This window comes from Panthera leo, chromosome B3, assembly GCF_018350215.1.
Source record: "Panthera leo isolate Ple1 chromosome B3, P.leo_Ple1_pat1.1, whole genome shotgun sequence".
Taxonomy (NCBI): Eukaryota; Metazoa; Chordata; class Mammalia; order Carnivora; family Felidae; genus Panthera; species Panthera leo.
Window position 1 is genome coordinate 52,327,472 of NC_056684.1, and position 21,428 is coordinate 52,348,899.

At 44.3% G+C, this 21,428-nt stretch overlaps 1 protein-coding gene across 3 annotated transcripts in view; it reads right to left on the reverse strand.

Annotated features, from left to right (window-relative positions):
* Positions 1-21,428, reverse strand: part of TMOD2 (tropomodulin 2) — a 65,958-nt gene that overhangs the window by 27,593 nt on the left and 16,937 nt on the right. Inside the window, exons 2-5 of one of the 3 annotated variants that reach the window (XM_042942011.1) lie at positions 20,718-20,764; positions 6,149-6,246; positions 4,960-5,154; positions 3,181-3,337 (exon numbers count right to left, since the gene is read on the reverse strand). In XM_042942011.1, coding sequence (XP_042797945.1) covers positions 3,181-3,337; positions 4,960-5,085 — 283 coding nt within the window. In that variant the 5' untranslated portion in view covers positions 5,086-5,154; positions 6,149-6,246; positions 20,718-20,764. The remainder of the gene's footprint in view (positions 1-3,180; positions 3,338-4,959; positions 5,155-6,148; positions 6,247-20,717; positions 20,765-21,428) is intronic. The other 2 variants (XM_042942010.1, XM_042942013.1) reach the window with 2 other exon arrangements.

Here is a 21,428-nt window from a genome sequence, read left to right on the forward strand (position 1 = left end):
ATGTTACCTGCTCCTAACACTTAGCCAGGTCAACGCACCCACATCCCACATGTGCAATGACTCATAAAGGGAAACCCAGGACATTCCAGATCTACCATAGCAATACTCCAGACCTACTTGCACTTTTTTCCAATTCCTTCCAGCTTTTGATTTGTGGTTTCTGTTTTGGAGCTGCTCTTACTTCTTGGCATGATCTTTGACATTGTTCTCCTCCATTTTGATCTTTGGAGTTCGCTAAAGACACACCCTTCAATTGCCCTCTCCTCTGTCCCCTTGGGTAGAACAGACAGCTGGCTCCAGCTTCAGCCAATGGGGACCAACACTGTTTCTAGGTCTCCATGGCTAGCCACTCTTCCTTACTCCCATTGGAAAGGTAAAGGTCAAACCCCAAGTCAGTAACTCTCCTTCATGAATCCTCTCCAAGAGATGTCCCTGGTTGCAGGGGCTACAGACTTCCTGATAGTTTACCAGATCTTCAAATGCTTGCATATGTTAACAGGGACTAGGTAGAGCTGGGCACCCTAGAGAGACACCACTGCTTGTGGTCAATCTGGGGTCAAGGTCTCTACCATTGACCATCAACCTGCTTCCTGCCTCAGCATCACATAAACTGCCACATTTCCCAGAAAGAAGGAAAATACACTGGAGAATGATGAAAAATACAAGGAGAATGACTAGAAGATAGAAAATGAAAAAGAAAATAATCAATCAATAACATCTCAGATGCTGGGGTTCATCCCAGACTTTTTTTTTTATAGTATCTGCAGCCCAAAGCATTTTCCTTGTGGCTCAGATGATCTTGATTCCAGAGTCAAATAGGCTTCTACATTTCTCCTTCCTGGTAGTGTTTAGGATTACCCAAAACACCAGGTGCACAGGTGGCCCCCAGTTGTCAAAATTTAGGACACTGCTGCTGCATATCCATTTTTAGGGGGGGGGCAATCACATATCATGTTCTAAGTGAATAAAACCATCACAGAAAGTTAAATGTGGCCCAGGAACCTCAGGGCCCAGGGCACACGGTATTCAGAACTGAAGTTGTACAGCCCCTCTTCTGAGGCTTTCATGATTGCCTCCCACTGCTCCCAGTTGGTTAGCTGGGACCAGGTCATCTGCTAGTCCTTCCAGGGGTGCTGCAGACTCTGCTCTGATCCCTCTGCTCTGTTTGGAAAACTTGCTCTCTGCTCATTTTGTCCAACTGTGTTGCTTCTCAACCTTCTACTAAGCACTATGCAATTTGTGTGCCCCTTCTGTATTACCATTTACTACTCAGACTGCTCCTGGACTCTTAACTCCCATGTGAAACACCTGGAAATTAATCTGGATTGAGAGATACTTTACCATTGCTGCTCCCCCAGACCTGTACTCTGAGAAGAAGCAACCACAACTTTCCTCTTATTATTCTGTCACTATCCTAATATTGGATGTTAATTGGGATTTTATTGAAGATTTGACATTGTAATTGTTCCTTCACAATGAAATCGATCCAACAGCAGCTACACTGCCTTAGAAACAGCTCCATATTTATATGGTATTCCTTAGTTATTTGCCCAATTTGTCACTGTCCAACTTCACTTTCTTAATAAATTGATGTTATCAGTGGTGCCTGATGCATCAAATGTGCACAATTCAGAGGACTGCCAGATGTTGCTCTGACTCATGCCAACTGAGGAGCTATGCTCCTGCCCCCCAGGACCCCGAACAGCAGCTCTGAGATGGCATTCATTCGAACCCCTGTTTATCAAGTGCCTCCCCAGTGCCAGTTTCTATGCTGGGATGCAAGAGAGACACAGTCCCACTGTAGGGATCTCATCTGATGTGGGAAACACACAAACCCAAAGTAAACAGACAAAATGATGAACAACACGGAGATAGTGCTGTGAAAGCAATAAATGAGTGCCATGGCAGAAAGAAGGGAAGGTCAGGGAAAGCCCAAGGACCTGACATTTAAGCTGAGATGTTTAGAATGTGAGAAATGGGAATGTGGGTCAGAAGGAAGGGGCCATGAGAAGACCCTGGGATGGGAAAGGAACTTGGCAGATTTGGGGAAATGAACAATGACAATGGGGCTAAGACTTAGCAAGGGAAGGGGAAATGAGATTAGAGAGGTGGGCAAGGTGAGCTCTCCCAGGGCTCTGAGGACCACAGTAAGGATTTGAGACTTGAAGCAGGGGAGTGACATGATTTGATTTGCATTTTAAAAAGACTGTAGCTGCCATGAGGTTACCAATGATTCCATTAGTATCCGTGGGCCCAAGTCACTGTCTGCAGCTGTGGAAACTGCACAGGCTATTGGGACCCATTTTTCCTCCAAACGGGAGCCCAGGGTTAAGAGCTAAGGAGGATGGGTTTTCCTTGTCTTGGAGGAACATCCCTTTGCTCCTCAGAGCCTCATCAGGATGATCACAATGCTCTTCTCACTAGACCACAAGCTCCTGGAGGGCAAGGTAGGGTCTTATTCACTGTGGCCCCAGCACCTGGTGTCTGGTAAATCCTGGCTGAGGGAATGGTTGACTGCACTGGTCTCTAACGGTAGCATCTCAGGTTAGGGGTCTGGTGCCACCACTATCCTAGACATGGAGTAGAAAGGCCTTGAGGGGACATCTGCAGCTGGTCAAGCACTGGGCTAAGAGAAACACACTAATGCCTATAAACCTTCTTTGAGGCACGACACTACCTCATACTGCCAAAGCTTTTTCTTTGGGGTTGAAGATATTTTTCATAGAACTAACTTGAGTACCATCACACTCTAAGTATTCATTTATTTAGCCTAGATATTTATTTAGTATTTTTTTTGCTGAGTAAACATCATTTTTTTGGAGGAGTTTTAGGTTCATAGAGCACAGTACAGAGAGTTCCAATATACTCCTTGTCCCACACTTACAAACCCTCCCCCATCGACATCCTGCAGCAGAGTGGTACGTTTGTTATAACTGAAGAACCTACATTGACATCATTATCACCCAAAGTCCATACATTACATTAGGGTTCGCTCATGGCGGTGCACATTCTACAGGATTGGACAAATATACACTGACATGTCTCGACCAGCCATGATTCTTTCAATAAAAAATCCAGTTCTTGGGCTTCCTTACTTCCAGGTCAGTTCCCTTGCTGGACCCCCTGTGACAAGGTATCCGGAGTCCCTCTGTCCCAGGATGTGGTACCTGTGGTCCTTACCTTTCTTTTCTCCAGTAAAGGGCACAAAGTCTTCCCTGTCTTTCTGTTCCAAAGCCTCCTTCTCCAGGTACATAAGGAGGTGCTCACGATCAAATGGGCCAGTGGCTGCTTTCTGTGTCTGGTCTTTCTGTCGCAATCCAGCCGGTAGCAGGGCGCTCTGATGACACAGAGGTGTGAGCAGGAAGGAAGGTGTTTGCCCTACTGATGTTCTGTTACCTGCCCCCCACCCCAGCCCTGCTGATACTGGGGAGGCAGGACACCTGTGCAGAGACGTACGCGTGAACTGAGGACCGAGGTCTCTGGCATGTCTCTGAGGCCCTACTTGCTCTAACATCCTGTGCTGAGAGGAAGGCTCCCAGTGAGTGCAGGCAGAACATAAACAGCTCGAGCAGCCTCTGAGTCTTCTGCAGCTGCTTTCTAGAATGTGGTGGCAAAAGTCCAGCCACCCTTCGTGGCCTCCTTCCTCACAGATCACACTTAGGTTTGGCCAGCTCTGTACCCAATGTGCTCCTAGGCAGGCATATGGAGACAAATGAGGAGCCAACATGGCTATCCTCTCCTATCTCTAGCCTCTCTCCTAGGAAAACATCCAAGCACGTGAACAAATAGGGTAGATGCTGATACTTGCTTGATGAAGCTTAGGGATTCCTTAAGTTTCAAAACTAAAAAAAAAATTTAAAGTAAATAAAATATCCAATGTCTGGCCTATCAAAATATCATACAAATAATTTTTAGCGACATTTTTATTTATAGTAAAAACCACTATTTTGGATGCCTCTGATTCTAAGTTTAAGATAACACTATCAGGGCTGAAGAAAGTGTTTGCTAAACAAACACTGTAACAAGCTACTTAGCATTTCAAGAGCTGATAAAAATATTAGAAGCTCCACTTAAATTTACATGATATTGTTGCTATAATAACTTAAATCTATCCATTGCTGTAAGATCACCAAAGGTTTCAAGTTATTTATGCAGTTTTTATAAATAAGATATAAAACAGATCTGTATTTGAGGATAAAGACTTGGTTTAAATACCACCTCTGGTGTTTACTAATATGGGATCTTATATCAATTACCTCTCCTAGTTTGTCCCCCTCATATATAAAATGGGAATAAAATTTTTTAATTTTTTTAATTTTTAATTTTTTAAATTTTATTTATTTGAGAGAGAGAGAGAGAGAGAAAGCATGCACAAGTGGGGGAGGGGCAAAGGGAGGGGGCAGGGGGCAGAGAATGAGAAAGAGAGAGAGAGAGAGAGAGAGAGAGAATATCCTAAGCAGGCTCCACACTCAGCATGGAGCCTGACACAGGGCTCGATCCCATGACCGTGGGATCATGACCTGAGCCGAAATCAAGTCAGACACTCAACTGACTGAGCCACCCAGGCGCTCCTGAATGGGAATAATATAATTTACTCCAATGGCTTCTGTGCCCAGTAGACTGTATGACCTCACAATAGAACTTTGGTAAGATTTGTTCCCTTTCCCTCTTTCCTTTCTTCCTCCCTAAGTCAGACTGTTGCTTTCTTAAGAAATGGGAAATATTTTTTACTATTTACATTAAATTGGTTCTTGAGAAATACGTTTGCCGTATTATACAGATGTGGCTACTGAGGTTCTTTATGAATTTGTCAGAGTGAATCACCCAGAACCAATCAGGGGAAGAACCCAGAATTTGCATTTGGAGCTAAGGGATCTCTCTACCATTGTTTAATGACCAAGCCACACCATTTATCCCATACTATCATGACCCATGCTGCTTCAGTTCCAGGTCACTAACCTTGGGATCTAGGTCATCAAGAACATTTTCCAACTGTTTCAGTTCCTCTTCTGAGAGTTTGCCAAGAAGCTCATCTTCATCGATGTTCTTGTATTTCTCCAGCTCTTTTTGAAAAGGGAGTGCCATGGTTTCTTATATGCCCTTCTCATGGGTCATGAACATTTAAACAAACCAGCTTCCCAGGACTTCAGAATACTACAAATAAGAAAGAGACACTGTTATTTTATTCCATGAACTGGACTTATTGACAGGAGACAGGGCTCTGCTATCTGCCAACGGAGTCTTTATTGGACAAATAATTCAAAGAAAAGGTAATATCACCTCCCTCCGCAGAGCAACCTGACAGCTTACAAAGGGTTTTCATATGCATTCTTTCACTTATTTAGATCTTTCCAAGCAGTCCAGAAAGGAATCCTGGACAGATATTAATATCCCATTTTACAGATGAAGATTCTGAGGCAAAGGTGGCTAAGTGCCTTGCTCGAGGCTCCAGAGCTGGCATGTGCCAGGCGTCCTGGTTCCCAGTGGAGTAGAGAGCCTTTCTACCACACTACTCTGCCTCCTCCAGCTTTCCATAGAAAACAGTGAAAAACAATGCATGAATTGTAAAGCCGTTGTAAGAAGCATACTTGTGTCTTTTCAGGGAGAGAGTGATGTGAGGAATACAAAATGGGGCTCATTCAGGAAAGAGTCTGGAATGTCCGTGTGAGAAAGCATTGTTCATTAACTCCCTGCAATTCATCTAAGTAAGATTCTAAAATCCTGACTACATACTCTCTCCATGTTTCTCTTTTCTTCTTCCCTCATCTTCTGTTCTCTTTCTAGTCCCACAGTCCCATTTCCTTTTTTTTTTTTTTTTTAAGTAGGCTTCACTTCCAGTGCAGAGCCCAACATGGGCTTGAACTCACAACTCTGAGATCAAGAACTAAGCTGAAATCAAGAGTCTGATGCTTAACTGACTGAGCCACCCAGCAGCCCCTAGTCCCATTTCCTTTTTGTTTCCTTAGTCATGCTCCCTATCTCGTTATACCTCTAGTCCATTCTCCTTCCAACCCATTCTTTTATACCACCTCACTCCTAAACTTTCACTCAAAATAAAATTTTACTCAATCCCGTCTTTCCTGCAGAGGATTTTTCATCTCTCCTCTAGAAAGATAATATTGCATTTAGGAAATAGCAAGGTACTTACTTAGCTGATTGTGTTTCTCCTTAGGCAGTATTAACCTCAATCAGATCTTTCAAGGCAATTAATATTTGCTGTATGCCTACCATTTGTCAGGCACGGGTCTAGAAAGCAGCAACACAAAGATAAACAAGATGTGATCCTTCAAGAAGATCACAGCTCAGTGAGACACCCGCATAGAGATAACACCACTTGATAAGTGTTATAACAGAAGGATTAAATAGGTTTAAAAACACAAGAGGGAGGCACCTGGGTGGCTTAGTCGGTTGAACATCTGACTTTGGTTCAGGTCATGATCTTGCAGCTCGTGAGTTGGAGCCCCATGTTGGGCTCTGTAATGCCAGCACAGAGCCCAGAGCCTGCTTTGGATTCTGTGTCTCCATCTCTCTCTGCTCCTCCCCTGCTCACTCTCTCTTTCTCTTTCTCTCAAAAATAAATAAACATTAAAAAAAAAATTAAAAACACAAGAGGAAGTAATCATCAGGTAAGAGAAGTGGAGAGTTGAGGGGAAACTGTGAAAAAGGGGTTGCATTTGAGCCCTGAAGAAAAAGACCATAGATGGGTGTGGGTGGGGAAGGATTATTCCAGAGAAAAGAGCAGCATAAACAAAGGCACAAAGATAAGAAGGTAGGTGGTATGTTGGTGAAGGGTTGATGTGCTATGGGGAGAGGAAGGAAATAAAGGCAAGACAGGGACACTTGGGCAGGGCCTTCCCTACGAGTCTTGCCAAGGACGTTGGGCTTTATTCTGTCGGAGATGGGGAGCCACCACACATTTTTATTTTTATTATTTTTTTTATTTAAAAAATGTTTATATTTGAGAGAGAGAGAGAGAACATGAGGGGGTAGGGGCAGAAGGAGAGGGGGTGAGAGAATACCAAGCAGGCTCTGCACTGTCAGCACGGTGCACTCAGGGCTCAAACTCACGGACCATGAAATCATAACCTGAGCCAAAATCAAGAGTTGGATGCTCAACTGACTGAGCCACCCAAGCACCCCTCCACCACAAATTTTTAAAGTAAAGGAATGATCTGAGAAGTGCTGTTTTTTTATAGAAAGTAATTCAAAAGGTAAGAATGAAGAATGGGTTGGCATGGGAAGAGACTGGGTGAAAGTGAGCCACTAAAGGGCTATTAGAATGTTGCTCCCCTCTCTTATTAATTCAACTGCTCACCACATTCAAGTTTGTGGTTTTCTACTTGGGTGTCTTTTCCATATACAACATAACTCTCTCATTAGCCAGATTTTTTTTTTTTTTTTTTTTTTTTTTTTTTTTTTTTTTTTTTTTTTTTTTTTTTTTTTTTTTAGAGAAAGAGAGAGAGAGCACGGGAGAGCACAGGCACTGTGCCAGTAGGGGCAGAGGGAGAGGGAGAGAGACAGAATCTTAAGCGGGTTCCACGCCCAATGCAGAGACCAATGTGGGGCTTGATCTCATGACTCTGAAATTAAGAGTCAGACACTTAACCGACTGAGCCACCCAGACGTCCCTAGCCAGACTTCTTTTAAGCTTCCATTGCTATAGTCCAGTGAAACAAACAAACAAAACCCTCCTGCAAAAACTATCCCACTAAAGTCAGAGAACAATTGGATCATATGCACTTTGTTCTGGTCTCTGCAACCGCTTATTTATCATGTGACACTGGGCATAGATCTAAATCTGCCAGGGCCTTAACCATCAAATGAACTGGTTGAACAATCCTACTTAAAGTTACACAGTTTTCCACATTTAACATTCTGAAATTGAGATGTGTTTTACAATGGATGATCCTACAATTACTGTTGGCCCAGCAGCAGTCAAGATGTACTTGACATTGCCTACGAATGCATAAATATCAAAAGCACCAGCTTCAAAACTAGAAGAATGGGTGTCAGGGATTTGGAAAAAAAAATCCGCAGGGCTTTAAAAAATAGTACACCACTCTTTTTAAATCTAATGGAGAAGGAGTGAGAGAGGTGGTGACTCAGGCATGTTTAGCAACCCTCCCAAAGGAAGGCCCAGGTTAAGCTAGCTCTACATAATTACAGAGCAGGGTTAAGGACCCAGCATTAATGCCTTTTAGTTCTTTTATAGGTTTTTTAAAAAATTACCACTCTTGGGGCGCCTGGGTGGCTCAGTCGGTTAAGCGTCCGACTTCAGCTCAGGTCACGATCTCGAGGTCCGTGAGTTCGAGCCCCGCGTCACGGGGCTCTGGGCTCTGGGCTGATGGCTCTGGGCTCTGGGCTGATGGCTCAGAGCCTGGAGCCTGTTTCGGATTCTGTGTCTCCCTCTCTCTCTGCCCCTCCCCCGTTCATGCTCTGTCTCTGTCTGTCTCAAAAATAAATAAACATTAAAAAATTAAAAAAAAAATTACCACTCTTTTTTTTTTTTAAGTTTATTTATCCATCCTGAGAGAATGCATAAGTGGGGGAGGGGCAGAGAGCGAGGGGAAGAAAGAGAGAATCTCAAGCAGGTTCCACACTGACAGCTGCTCAGAGCCCAATGTGGGGATCGAACTCACAAACCATGAGGTCATGACCTGAGCCGCAGTAGGCTGCTTAGCTGCCTGAGCGCCCCAAAACAATTACTACTCTAAATGGCACAGAGGAGATACTGTGTGGAAAAAAACCAGACATTAATGGCTGAATCAAAAAGTGGCCCAAAGGTTGAACTCTAAAGGTGAAGAACTTTTAAGAATACTAACCAATTCGTTTCACTTGCACTTTCCCTTTTTATGCCCAGGGTGATCTATAACTTAAAAAATGTATTCATAGAAGCTTTATTTCAAACCAAAAGCTGTAAATAAACTGAATGATCATTCGTAGGTCAATGCATAAACAAATCATGGTATATCTACATAATGGAATCTATCAGAAGTAAAAAGGAATGAACTACTGAAACACACTAGAACGTGGAGGAACATCAAAATAATTATGCTGAATGAAAGAAGCCAGACCCAAAAGAATGCATATGGTATGACTCCACTTACTAAAATGCTAGAGAGTGTAAACTAATCTATATGACAGAAAACTAAATTAATAGCTGCTTGGGAATGGAAGAGAGAGAGGTAGCAAGGGGCAGAGGAGAGGATCCGGAAGGGGTATGAGGAAAATTTTGAGCTATACATATGTTTGTTCACTACCTTGATTGTGGTGACGGTTTCACAGGTGCACGCATGTTAAAACTTAGCAAACTGCACACTTTAAATATATGCAATTTTAAAAGATAAATATATGCAATTTGTTATATGTAAATTAAAAGATGTCAAAAAAGTCTATGTGTAAGTCTAAAGCTGCTCTTTCAATAAAGCCAAAATTATACTTTTAAGAAAATGCATCATATTTTAATTGACAGCATTTTTTTCCTTAGTGGTACACAAAATATTGATGTTTTACAGTCAGTATCTTAGAGCTGATAAGATTCTATTTGTTTCTATTCCAGGATTCTACAACTATCCTCCCAATTTCACATCTTCCTGTGAAACTGACTTGCTCTCCTGATTTTCTAGATCATACCATTAATCTATCAGTCATTCACATTAAAAACTTGGACCACCCTCAGATTCTTCCCCGCCTTTTTTTAATGTTTATTTACGAGAGAGAGGGAGGGAGAGAGAGAGGGAGGGAGGGAGGGGAGGGGAGGGGCAGAGAGAGGGGGAGACACAGAATCTGAAGCAGGCTCCAGGTTCTGAGCTGTCAGCACAGAGCCCGACACAGGGCTCAAACTCACAAACCGTGAGATCACGACCGGAGCCAAAGTCAGACACTTAACTGACTGAGCCACCCAGGCGCCTGTCTCCCCCTTCTTTTCATGTCCACTTGGTTAGCATCTCCTGTAGACTCTTACTGCAACAGAACTTTTCACACCACGCTTTCCTATCACTCTTGTTTTGGACCTTTGTCCTTTGGGCCTGGATTACTCTAATCACATCTTGAAAGGTTTCTGTTCTTCCTTCTAAGCCACCAGCACACCACAATCAGATCATCTTTCTTCACACTGCTAACAAGCCACTTCTCTGGGCAAGGACTTAACAATGGCCCCCTCTTGTCTACAGAATGAAAATTCAGACAGTCTAGCATCCAAAACTCCCATAATTTGGCTTCATATGCACTTTCTGTTTTCTGTCTTCATTACTTTCTCCAGGGAGTTACTCTACTCCAGCCAAAAAGGCTTATTTGCTCTCTGTGATAGGCAGAATAATGACACCCTACAGATGTCCAGATGCTAATCCTCAGGACCAAGAATATGTTACTTTACATGGCAAAAGGGACCATGTGGGTTAAATCAAGGATCTTAAAATAGGGAGATTATCCTGGATTATCTGGGTGAGCCCAATGTAATCACAGGGGCTCTTAAAAGATGGAAAAGGAAAGCAGAAGAGCCAGAGAAGACATGATGATAGAAGCAGAGGGTCAGAGTGATGCTGGCTTTGAAGAGAGAGGAAGGGGGTGAAAGCCAAGAAATGTGACTGCCCTCTAGGAGCTGGGAAAGGCAAGGAAATGGATTATTTTCTAGAGCTTTCAGAAAAGAGTGCAGACCTGCTGACACCTTGACGTTAGCCCAGCGAAACCTGTTTTGGATTTCCAACCTCCAAAACTGTAACATACTAAATTCTTGTTGTTTTAAGCCACTGAATTTGTGACAGCAGCAATAGGAAGCTAATACACTTTCTTACCCACACATTTCCATTTTTCAAGATAATTGTTTGAGTATCTTGTTTGCCCCTCCACATCCACTCTCCACCTTGCTCTGTGCCCCAGGAATATAATGTATTTACTGCGTGAATGGGCTCTCTTGCTCTCTGGTTTATGTTTGGCCAACAGGAGGCTCTACAAAGAAACCAGAGAGCAGGGAACAAGGAGGTTGGTCCAGAAGGTCCTCTCTATACACAGCTGCTCTCTCATCCAGCTGACTTCAGGCCTGGGAGTGGTGAAGGGTCCCTGTTGTGACTAGTGCCAGATTTCTGTCTTACTGAATTCCCTAAACCCACTCTGCGTCTTTGTAAATAGCCTCTTTATTAAAACTTCTTCAAACTGTTCATTTGAGTGTGTCCTCTGTTTCTTGTTGAAACCTTGGCTGATACAGTAATATTCCTTGGAATGCCCTGCTCTATGCTCATGGCCTATCCATGTGCTCTGCTTTTGAGACCTGGCTCAAATCCCAGCTCTGCAGGACCACAGAATGTCAGAGCTGCCTGAAGCCTTAAAGAGCATCCAGTCCAGCAACATAGATGGTTTTTCTCCTACTTCCCCGGTCACTCCGTCTTGGTCTCTTTTGGCAATTCCTTTTCCTCCATCTTAACTACTAGCATATTCAGGTCCTGTTTTAGAACTTCTCTCCTACGAATCTCCCTGAGGGAACTCAACACCTCCAAAGTTTTAACTATAATCCATATCTTAAAGACCCCCAAATCCATATATTTGTCCTAGACTTTGTTCCTGAGGCCTAGGTCCAAATATTTCCAACTGCCAAGCCAACATCTTTCCTTGGCTGTCTCAAGCACCTCTGAGTACTCTCATCATTTGTCCTACCAAACAGCTTCTCCTCCTCTAGAATTTCCAGTTGGTGCCAAGAAACTAGGGAGCCATCTTTGACACTTTCTTTTTCTTGTCTTCTCCCCACCCATCCATCACCAAACCCTGTCCTTACCTGAACATGTTAGAATCCACCTATTTCACTTGTCTGCCCTGCCACATCCAGTCTTAACCCTTTGATCCTTTCTCCATACAAATGATCTTTTTAAAAAACTCTGCCTTATTGCTTAAAATTCTCCAATGGCTTCCCACTGCCTTGTGGATAAGGATCAAATTCAGAGTCTGGCCTCTGTCATCCTCATCAGCCTCATCCTGCACTGCACTCCCCATCCCCTCCTGGCTCCAGCCTCCTGGACTACCTCCAATTCCTGGATCATGCCTTATGTTGCTCCCTCTGCTCAGAGCACTAGTTACCCCACCCCACTCTCAGTTAAATGCTGTTTTGTTCATCTTCTCGCCTCATGTAAGCTTCAATTTCTCCAGAAGGCCTTGTTCAGACACCAAGACAAGGTCGGGGTCACTTCCCTCTCCCATGGCATACACCCTTGATCACAGCTCTCCTTGACTTCATTACCACTGCTTGTTTTGCCTCTGTCTTCCTTGCTAATCTCTGTGAGGGTGGGAACTATACCAGTTTTGTTCAGTGTTATAATCCTGGCTCTCAACACAAGTCTTGACCCAGAGTAGGCATCCAACAAATGCAAATGAAGGAAGTGAGCTCAGAGAGGTGAAGTGACCCACTGGTCCAGAGTTCATTCCACTGCATGCCTCTACTCTGTGCCATGGAACTTTCTGAGACCACCTAAGACCACTGGAATCACTCCTCTTCCTAAATTCACACTATGTCACCAATTTGGTATTCATCCCTTGCTCTCTCATTATCTTTTCATGTTTGTCACATATATGGTTTTCTCTCCAACTCTTACCACAAACTCCCAGAGGACAGGGACAACATCATAATTCTTTATATTCTTAGGCTTCTCAAGCTCAGGTTTGTATACTCATTTAACAAATAAGTACTGAACGCTCACCTTTTTCAGATACCGCTGGGACAAGAGCACTGAACAAAACAAATGATATCCTGTGCTCCAACCAAGCTCACAGTTTGGCAGGGCAAGAGATGTTAATTAATTAGCTACAGTAACGTGTTAATACAATAGAATGGTACCCTTAAAACAAACCGCATACACTGCATTTAATGAAGGGGTATCAAAGCCAGAAGAGAGAAAAAATAGTGCATCCTCCTGGAGCACAACTTTGACTTAAAGATCTGGGGGGAAAGCTAGTTACTATCATTTAATAAAACACATAGGTATACTGCGGAGAAGAATGCAGGATTCACAGAATTGTAAAAGGCAAGTTGCAGATCTCTGGCTCATGACTGGCTGGCCTGCTTCAGCTCTGGCCTGGGCCCCACAAAGGCTCACATCTGGTCACTCCTCCCGTTGGCGATGCCACAGTGGAAAGTCTGCAAAGCGCTGCTTCAGCCTCCCCTCCGACACAGCGTCTGTCCCATGGCAAGCACTCCACGTGCAACAACATAACGAATGTACACGCTGGAATGAAGCGAGTGCCAAGCAAGGCTTCCCAGAGTGCAGGTGGGCACGCACACCAAGTCAGTTAGGAGAACGGAAAACGGAGGAAGGACTAGAGCTGAAGGACAAATGACCTGGGTCTCCCAATCACTCTTCTATTACCCAAAGACACAAGCCCTGGGGAGGAAAACAAGGAGTGTGGCTTTCTTTGCTTCTTTGTCCACTACCTTATTTGTACAACAGCGGTATGAGAGGAAAAGCAGATACCACACCAAGCGCCCAGCCTCTGGCCCTGCCTACACACAAAGACTTGGAGCCAAAGCCAAAACAAGCAGTCCGATTTATTAAACCCCGTCCAAACCAAAGGCGAATTTTTACAAAAGACTACACAAAAAAATACTCTCAAAAACACAGTGAAAAGTTTTTAAATGGGCAAAACTGTGCCGTTAAGTTACTTTGGAGTATACATCTCTAGGAAGGCTCATAGAAAGGACAGACGCCGCACTGGGAGAGGAGGGGGCCAGGGAGGGGGCTGGAGAAGGGGGACTCAGGCTTCAACTATACTGGTGATGATTTACTCCCAAGTAGGGGTGGGGAAGTGAGAAGTTGCTATTCTTTATTATAAATCTTCAATATTTCATAATAGTTTAAAAATAACCAGTGAACCAACATGCACAAGGGTCAAATCTACATTTTCTGACAGTAAATTAGAACAAAATCGGCCTATCAATGTATCTTCCAACAAGACATGAGTTATTCCTATATATTTAATTCCTTTCTAGCTGTAGGCAAATGCAAAAATGTGTACAAAACACATAGTCTGTGGGCACCTGGGTGGCTCAGTCAGTTAAGTGTCCGACTTCAGCTTGGGTCATAATCTCACAGTTTGTGGGTTGACGCCCCTCGTCTGGGCTCTGTGCTGACAGCTTAGAGCTTGGAGCCTGCTTCGGATTCTGTGTCTCCCTCTCTCTGCCCCTTGCCCACTCACGCTCTATCTCTGTCTCTCTCTCAAAAATAAATATTTTTTTTTAAAAAAAGCAATAACCACATAGCTTGTGTTTTAAAATCTAGCTATTTGAAGATGGCCCAGTCATGTCTATTTCTCTTTTCCTTCTTTTTCTTTCTTTCTTTTCTTTCTTTCTTAACAAGCAAATGGCTCCTGTCATATTCTGGGAAATACTTTCAGGGGATGAAGGACAGAGAATGCGGTAGGATGCGGAGGAATTTCAGGCAAAAAATAGACAAGGCAATTGAAGGGAACAAGCTGAAAGGGGAATGAGAAACAGATCTCACCAGACTGAAGACTTTGTCTCTGAGACTACGTGTTGTTAACTTCCCAAACTTGTCACACAAAATTTCCCATAGCTCAGATTGTGCTTGAAAACAGTCTCCTTTTAAGACCATGTGCCTACCGGTAAGCTACCCCCCTCCAGGTTCATAAGTCTTAAAGCAAGGGCCTTGGAGTCAACCAGCCCTGGGTGTGATGGCTACAGGTCTGTGTGCAAGAGAAGCTTTTCCAAGCCTCTGTTCTTTCCTCTGCAAGACAGGCAAAGAATAGTACTTATTTCAGAAGGTGGAGGTGACACTTAATAGGATAATGTGCGTAGCAGGCACGGTGCCTAGCACATGCAAGCCCTCAGTCAAAGCCATTTCACTTTTGCCCTTGGTCTGGGAATAGTCTTTTATTTGGGGTATTTGTTCCCTTTGTTATCTTTGTCAGGATCTGTTAAATATAGAGAAGCAGCAGCTTCTAAGAGTTCCAGGTCAGCGTTGCCAGGTGTAGCAAGCCACCATGTATAGCCTGGCCTAAGAAGGAGATAGGTTTCCACACGGGCAGACAGCAGCCAAGAAGCTTCCTGGCTGGGGCAGAAGCTCTTTAACATGGAAGTTTTAGACTCTCTGCCACACTGCTACCTGGTTTGTAATTCTCTTGGCAGGTCCTGCTTCCTGCTGCTGCCTTATCCCTTTGGCCCGATTCTGTTTTCTAAGGAGCTTGTATTTCCTGACTTCTTGCACTGCACTTGGGTATATGTGCCTTTTTAGTTTTTAACTGCCTATTGGTTCTGGCCATATTCCCTTGCCTTGCCTTCAGGAATTAATGGCTTCTCACTTCCTGACTGACACTATGGGTTCTCTATTTTCTGTCTTTTGATTCACATGCCCTCCCAGCTTCTGCCTGCTTATGTAGTCTTTGACCTATTTTGTCTCTTACTCTGGCATCTGTATTCCAGCTAGGTTTTGATCAATGTTTTGTTATGACTTATAAGGTACTATGTGCACCTCGACTCGTGACTGCTTATTAATATGATATGCAAAATAATTAGCAAATGGTATGGAATGAGCACTGCCCAGTCAGAATGGTTGTCATTTCTAAATATCAGGGATGGCTGTCCCTGTACATACTGGCTGAACAGCAGCCCAGCTTACTAGACTCTAGACGCCTTCAACTGTCCTGATGAGAGGCCTCTCAGGGCCGGTGCCTCATATTTGCTCCCTACTCAACTCCAGGCTTGGCACAGCTGGCCTTGTACCCTGTTTCATGAGCTCCTATTACCCACCGTCCTAGAGCTGACCTTCTCATTAGCACTCTACCCAGCTTTCAATAGGGGAAACCTGGCAACCTACTTAAAGACATGGGGTAGCCTTGAGGCCAGAACAGGAGGGCAAAACATAAACGTAGAAGTATGTATATTCCAGGTATAGCAAAAGTATCTTTGCAGCAAAAGGCTCTGTATAAAATTGTGTTGTTTCTTAAGAGTTAATTCTGTTTTCCTGCATGGACGACAGGAAGTCTCTCCTGCACATGCCTTCTATGAGCCTCTTTGAACCACTCACTTATGGTCTATAAGAAACAATTTGGTTGTATGTAATTTACCAATAAAGGGAATGAGAGGAAACCCTCTCATTTGACAGAACAACTTCTGTTCTATCAAAAGGCTGGATCTGTTCTTTCCTCAACACTCCCCTAACTCAAAATAAAAACAACCCCTGGAACTTCCTTCTATACGGACACAAATCTTGAATGTAGAGAGGAAAGAACGGTGCTTTCAGGATGGTTCTTGAGTAGGGCTAGCATTTCAAAGGTTTGGGAATTATCAATACTTTGAGGTTGGAGTTAGGGGATGTAGTATCATCAGAATAAATGATTGATAGGAACCAAGAAAAACCAAAAAAGGGGACTTCCCCTGAGCCTACGCACACCTCCAACAGGATTTTAATCTTGGAAACTCAAAGCCACGGATTCACTGCGGCTAGGTATCACTAACCGCACAGTTCCCCACAATCCTTTCTCTTTATTGACTTTCTAAATTTATTAATCTCTCTCACTTTTTTAATTTAAAAAGTTCAAACTTACAGAAAGTATAAAAGAACAGTATAATAAATACCAGGATACCATTTTCTTAGATGCACTGCCATCATTTTGCTACACTCCTGAGCTTCCTCCCTCACCCTTACACTTTTCACTTTTTGCCCTTGAATTAGCTCAAAGTTGCACATTTCCTCTGATACCTGTACTTCAAACAACTAAGGACAGTGTCTTACATAACCATAGTACCACTACTGCACCTAAGAAAATGAAAAGTAATTCCATAATATTATTTAATATGCAGCCCATGTTAAGTTAAAATTCTTCCAGTTGTCTCCAAGTCATCTTTTATAGCTTTTTTTTTTTTTTCTGATCTAGGATCCAAAGTTCACAAATGTCAAGTGGTTGTTACATCACTTGAGTATTGTAATCTGCAATACTCCCTGTTCTCCCAACAGTCACTTTTCCAGTCTTTATGGAACACCGCATAGGTGAAATCATGACGTTATTGCATCCCCAAAGGAGACTCATAATAGGTGCTGGTGTGCTTGAGCACTAGGCTGAGGTGGTAACCTCATTTTTCCATTGGATGGCCACTGTTTCTCTAGGTAATTTGTGGTGAGATAATCCTATTCTCTAACAACCTCTCAAAGGTTCTGAACCCCTGGAGGAGTCCTTGCCTGAATCAGTTATGGAAGAGTTTGCACAGCGCTGGTTTTCTGGTTCTCTTATTCCCTTTGTTGTGTATTATTCAAACAATGACCCATCAGTCCTTGTCCTCTCTTTCCTCAGTGCTTTTGCTCTCTGGTTACTTCTTACTGGGGCTTCCCCCCCCCCCCCCACCTCCTTGTTGACCACATTTAACCAGCCTTGCAAGACCTTCTCCCTTTACCCGCAGATCTCATGACTTCGTCTTCAGCAAATTAAAAACAAAAGCAAAGAAACACAAGTTGCCTACCAATTTACAGTAATTTACAAACATTAAAGTGGCTGTGATACATATTTATTGGGTTCGACTGAAGAGAGTAGAGAGAGGAAATCAGTTTTATTATTTTTTTTAAATTGGATTCCTAAGCCCTGAAAAAAAATCTTTCCTCTTCACTAGGGTAAAGTCACTTGTTCTGTCACAATCAGGCTTTTTGTAATGGTGTTGAACAGAAGCGACCTCATCCCTTCAGTTCCCTCATAGGAGCATCTAGGAAGAACAGATGTTTGTAAATGATGGGCCCAAACGCCCCATTTTACACGGAGAAAGAGACTCAGAGAGGTGAAGGGGCTTGCTCAGCTCCTTAATGGTACAGCTAGGACAGGAACCCAGATTAAAAAATACCTCCTGCGATGTTCTTTTTCATTCCCTTCCCAAGTGCCTTGTGATTCGGCCGTTTAATGGGTAAGATGAAGCCGCTGCATTCACGGCCTCCTTCATTGCTAGTTTGCATTTTGCCTGCATCACCTTCCCACCTTTGAATGCTTTAAGTAAAAATTCCCATTAGAAGCCTTTTATTAATATTATTATTTTAAAATCAATCTTCCTTTCTGCAGATCAGCAGGGAAAATTTAGGAAGACTCAGGGAGCACATGCTATCAATACTTTAACCAGGAAAAAAAAATGAAGGTCTTGAGGACCTGCAGCATCAGGCCGCTCCGATTGCCGCTTTCTCGGAGGCTGAAACGCCCGGCGGGTGACAGCTCCAGGGATCTTAAAAAAAGATGCCAGCTAGAATCCACCCTTCCCCATCTCCCGCTTTAACGATGCAGTGACAGGCACAACGCTCCAGGAGCTTGTCTAACGTTCACCGGAGAGAAGAAAGTGGGGAACAAAGCCCAGCTTGGAAAAACCCAGCCCCGCAGCGCGAAGACGGGAGACCGCGCCCTCACTGCAGCGGCCCGCCGGGCTGCCGAGGCTGCGGAGCCGCAGTGCGGAGCGTGGGACCCACACCCAGGCGGGCGCCTCCGGCCCGCGCCGCCCCGCGCCGCCCCGCGCCGCCCCGCACTACCCGCCCGGCCGCGGAGGCTAGAAGCGGCCCGGGTTCCGCGCGCCCGCCCAGCCGAGCGCGGACGCAGCAGAGCATCCTCAAGCCCCGCGGGAAGGGCGCGGCCGCCCACGCGCTGTGGGCCGGGGTCTGCAGACCACGCCTGGCCCCGGCCGGCTCTCACCCCCGCAGCGCGCTCACCCTTCCGTGCGCCCATCCCGGAGCCGGCGGTGCGGGCCGTAAGTCCGTCTGCCCCGAGGTAGCGGGGCCGACCGTGCAGGGGCGGCGCCGTGGCCCGGGCGAGCGCGGCGATCAACAGGCGGCTCCCGGCCGGGCGCAGCGCTGGGGCGCGCGGCGGCAGCGGAGCAGCCTGGGAAGCGTAGTTCGAGGCGGCGCGCCGCGGCCGCGCGGAGGCGGGACCCCCTGCCGGGTCCTCCCCTGCAGGTGTCCTCTCCCGGAATCTACGTCCGGAACCCGTCCCAGCTCCGCAGGCGCCGAGGACCTAAGCCTTGGGAGAAAGCTGTGCAGCCTCTTTTGAGAAGCTCGGGGCTACGGATAGGGTGGGTGGCAAAGGCTTTTCAAGCCTGTGAGGAGCAGTTGGGTGAGTGAGCATCTTTACGCGAAAGCATGAGTTTTTACAGGCTTTACTGGGGCCTAGGGCGGGGACCCGGGAAGGAGGAGTAGCTAGGGTAGATGCCTGCAGGGACGGCTTAAGGTAAGACAGGTGGGGTTTAGCAAGGCTGATTTAAAGTTTTGGGGTTAGGTTGTTGGAGAGCCCATGCAGGCGCAGTGGCTTTTACTAGATGTGAAACTAGAAACTCTGCCTATCGAGTCTTGGCAACCTCATCTGTAAAATAGGCTTAAAACCTAAACAGGTATTGTGAGGACTAAACCCATATTAGGTGCGTGTACGAAAGCACCTCTGTTAGGCACTTAACACACCCGTAATAAAGGTCCCTTCCTTGGGGGTTACAGGGGTTCCCGGGCACACTTCTTGCCTGGAAAGTCCTACCTACAATACTAAGTTAAAAACAGGTGAGCCTCATTGGGCTGGGTAAATGTTAAAACCCGCTCAGCTTGTTATTGTCAGCCTTTTAGCCCGTTAACTTCCTCCCGGAACGTACTGAAAAGTGCTGTCTGCCAGGTTCTCGGGCGCTACAAAGATAGAGAAAATACAGTCTTGTCTCTGAAGCATGAAAGTCGGGTGGGGTGGGGTGACATAGGACAAAGACAGAAATTACTCAAATATATGGCATAATGGGGTTATCTTCCAGAAGCTTTCTCTACTTAGATGTGCTGTCTCTCCTTTTTGAATGCTTTTTGCATACTTCTACTGCAACTCTTGTATATAGCGTTTATCTCAACTGTAAAAGTATGTTGAGTTTTGTAAGTGGCTGCTATGCAGTATTTTACATTATGATGAGATTTGCATCTTAGGGATGTGGTGGAAGGGAAATAAACCAAAGGGATGGATGCAGCATTGCTGGTGTAATCTGCCTGAAATAGGCAAAGGGTGAATCGAGGTGAAACAGCATCATGATCTAGCATGACTTGTGCAGTTATCATGTGGAAAAAAGAAAAAACCAAAACCCCCCCCAAAACAAAAAACCCCAAAACCAAACCACCAAAAAACAAAACCACAGAGGAAATTCCATATTTGAAAATAATAACACAACTTTGCATTTGTGAAAATACTTCCCTACTCAATGTTCTTACTTGATTTTGGCAACAATCTGTGAGATACAGAATGAGGATTTTCCCCCGATTTCTTAGAGGCACAGAGAAGTGATATGACTTACTCAAGGTCACCTGGTAGATCATTAAGCCTATCTTCTCTCCTTCCACCCTGCCCCCGAAGAGGGTTAGCCCTGTCTTTCCTTTGTACATTTCAAAATAGGGCCATGCCTTCCTCCAGAAGGTGGGCTGAATCAGAAAACAAAGTTAATTCTCTAAGGCTCTTGGAACTAGCATGATGAACATTGGCATACAGGGGATACTGACTGAGAGACCAGTGGGATTTCCACTATCAACTAATGGACTAATGGACTGCCTCCTCACCAGAATGACACATCTGATCTGGAAAGAGTGAAATGAAATGGAGGCATGACCAAATCAGCTGAAATCATGTTCCCAAGTTTTCTTGTCATTTGTTATTCCACATATCCTATGTGACATGATATCTTTGACTTTTTTATGTTGTGCATTTATCATAAGTCATAGCCTCTGTTAAATAAGAACAGGACTACTTACAGATCAAGCCAACAGTTTCCCCAGAGAAAGTTGATGATAGGCATAAGCTGAAAATAATAAAACAGTTTTATTCAGATTGGAAGAAACAGTAGAAAAGGTTCGATATATGAAAGATACTCAGTGATGTACCATCTTTCTCTTTTGGTTTCTTGTGGTTCCCCACAAGGAAAACGTCTGCGTGTGATAAAATGAATGGAGCATTACTTCAGATGACGACTGTGACAGGAAGCAGGCATAGGAATGGTTTCTTAAGTTAAAGTCATAGTTGGCAGCCAAAGCAAAGATATTAGAGCTCTGTGACAGTCCCAGAGCCATGCACCAGCTCCAGGAGGATGCTGACACCAAATTAAAGACAGTAAGTTGTGAAAAAGAACTTCTAATCAATCTCTGTACCATGAGGGCTAGAAGCTAGTAGATGTTAATGGATGGGGCAGAAAGGTACAACAATGAACCTTTCTATTTTTAATGTTGAAACTTAATGGAAAGATATGATCAGTTCTAGTTTGTTTAGTTCTTTAAATCTAATATCTACATCTAAAACTTTTTAAGGGAAAAATGGATGTCAGTCATACCTATGACTTATCAGCTGAAACCCATCATCATTTTTGGACCATATCTTGTAGGTTTAACTTTCAACTTGCTTTTTAGAAAATGCAAATGTAAAATTGAAACAGGTAGAGCTGGAAGGGACCTTACATATAATCTTATCTA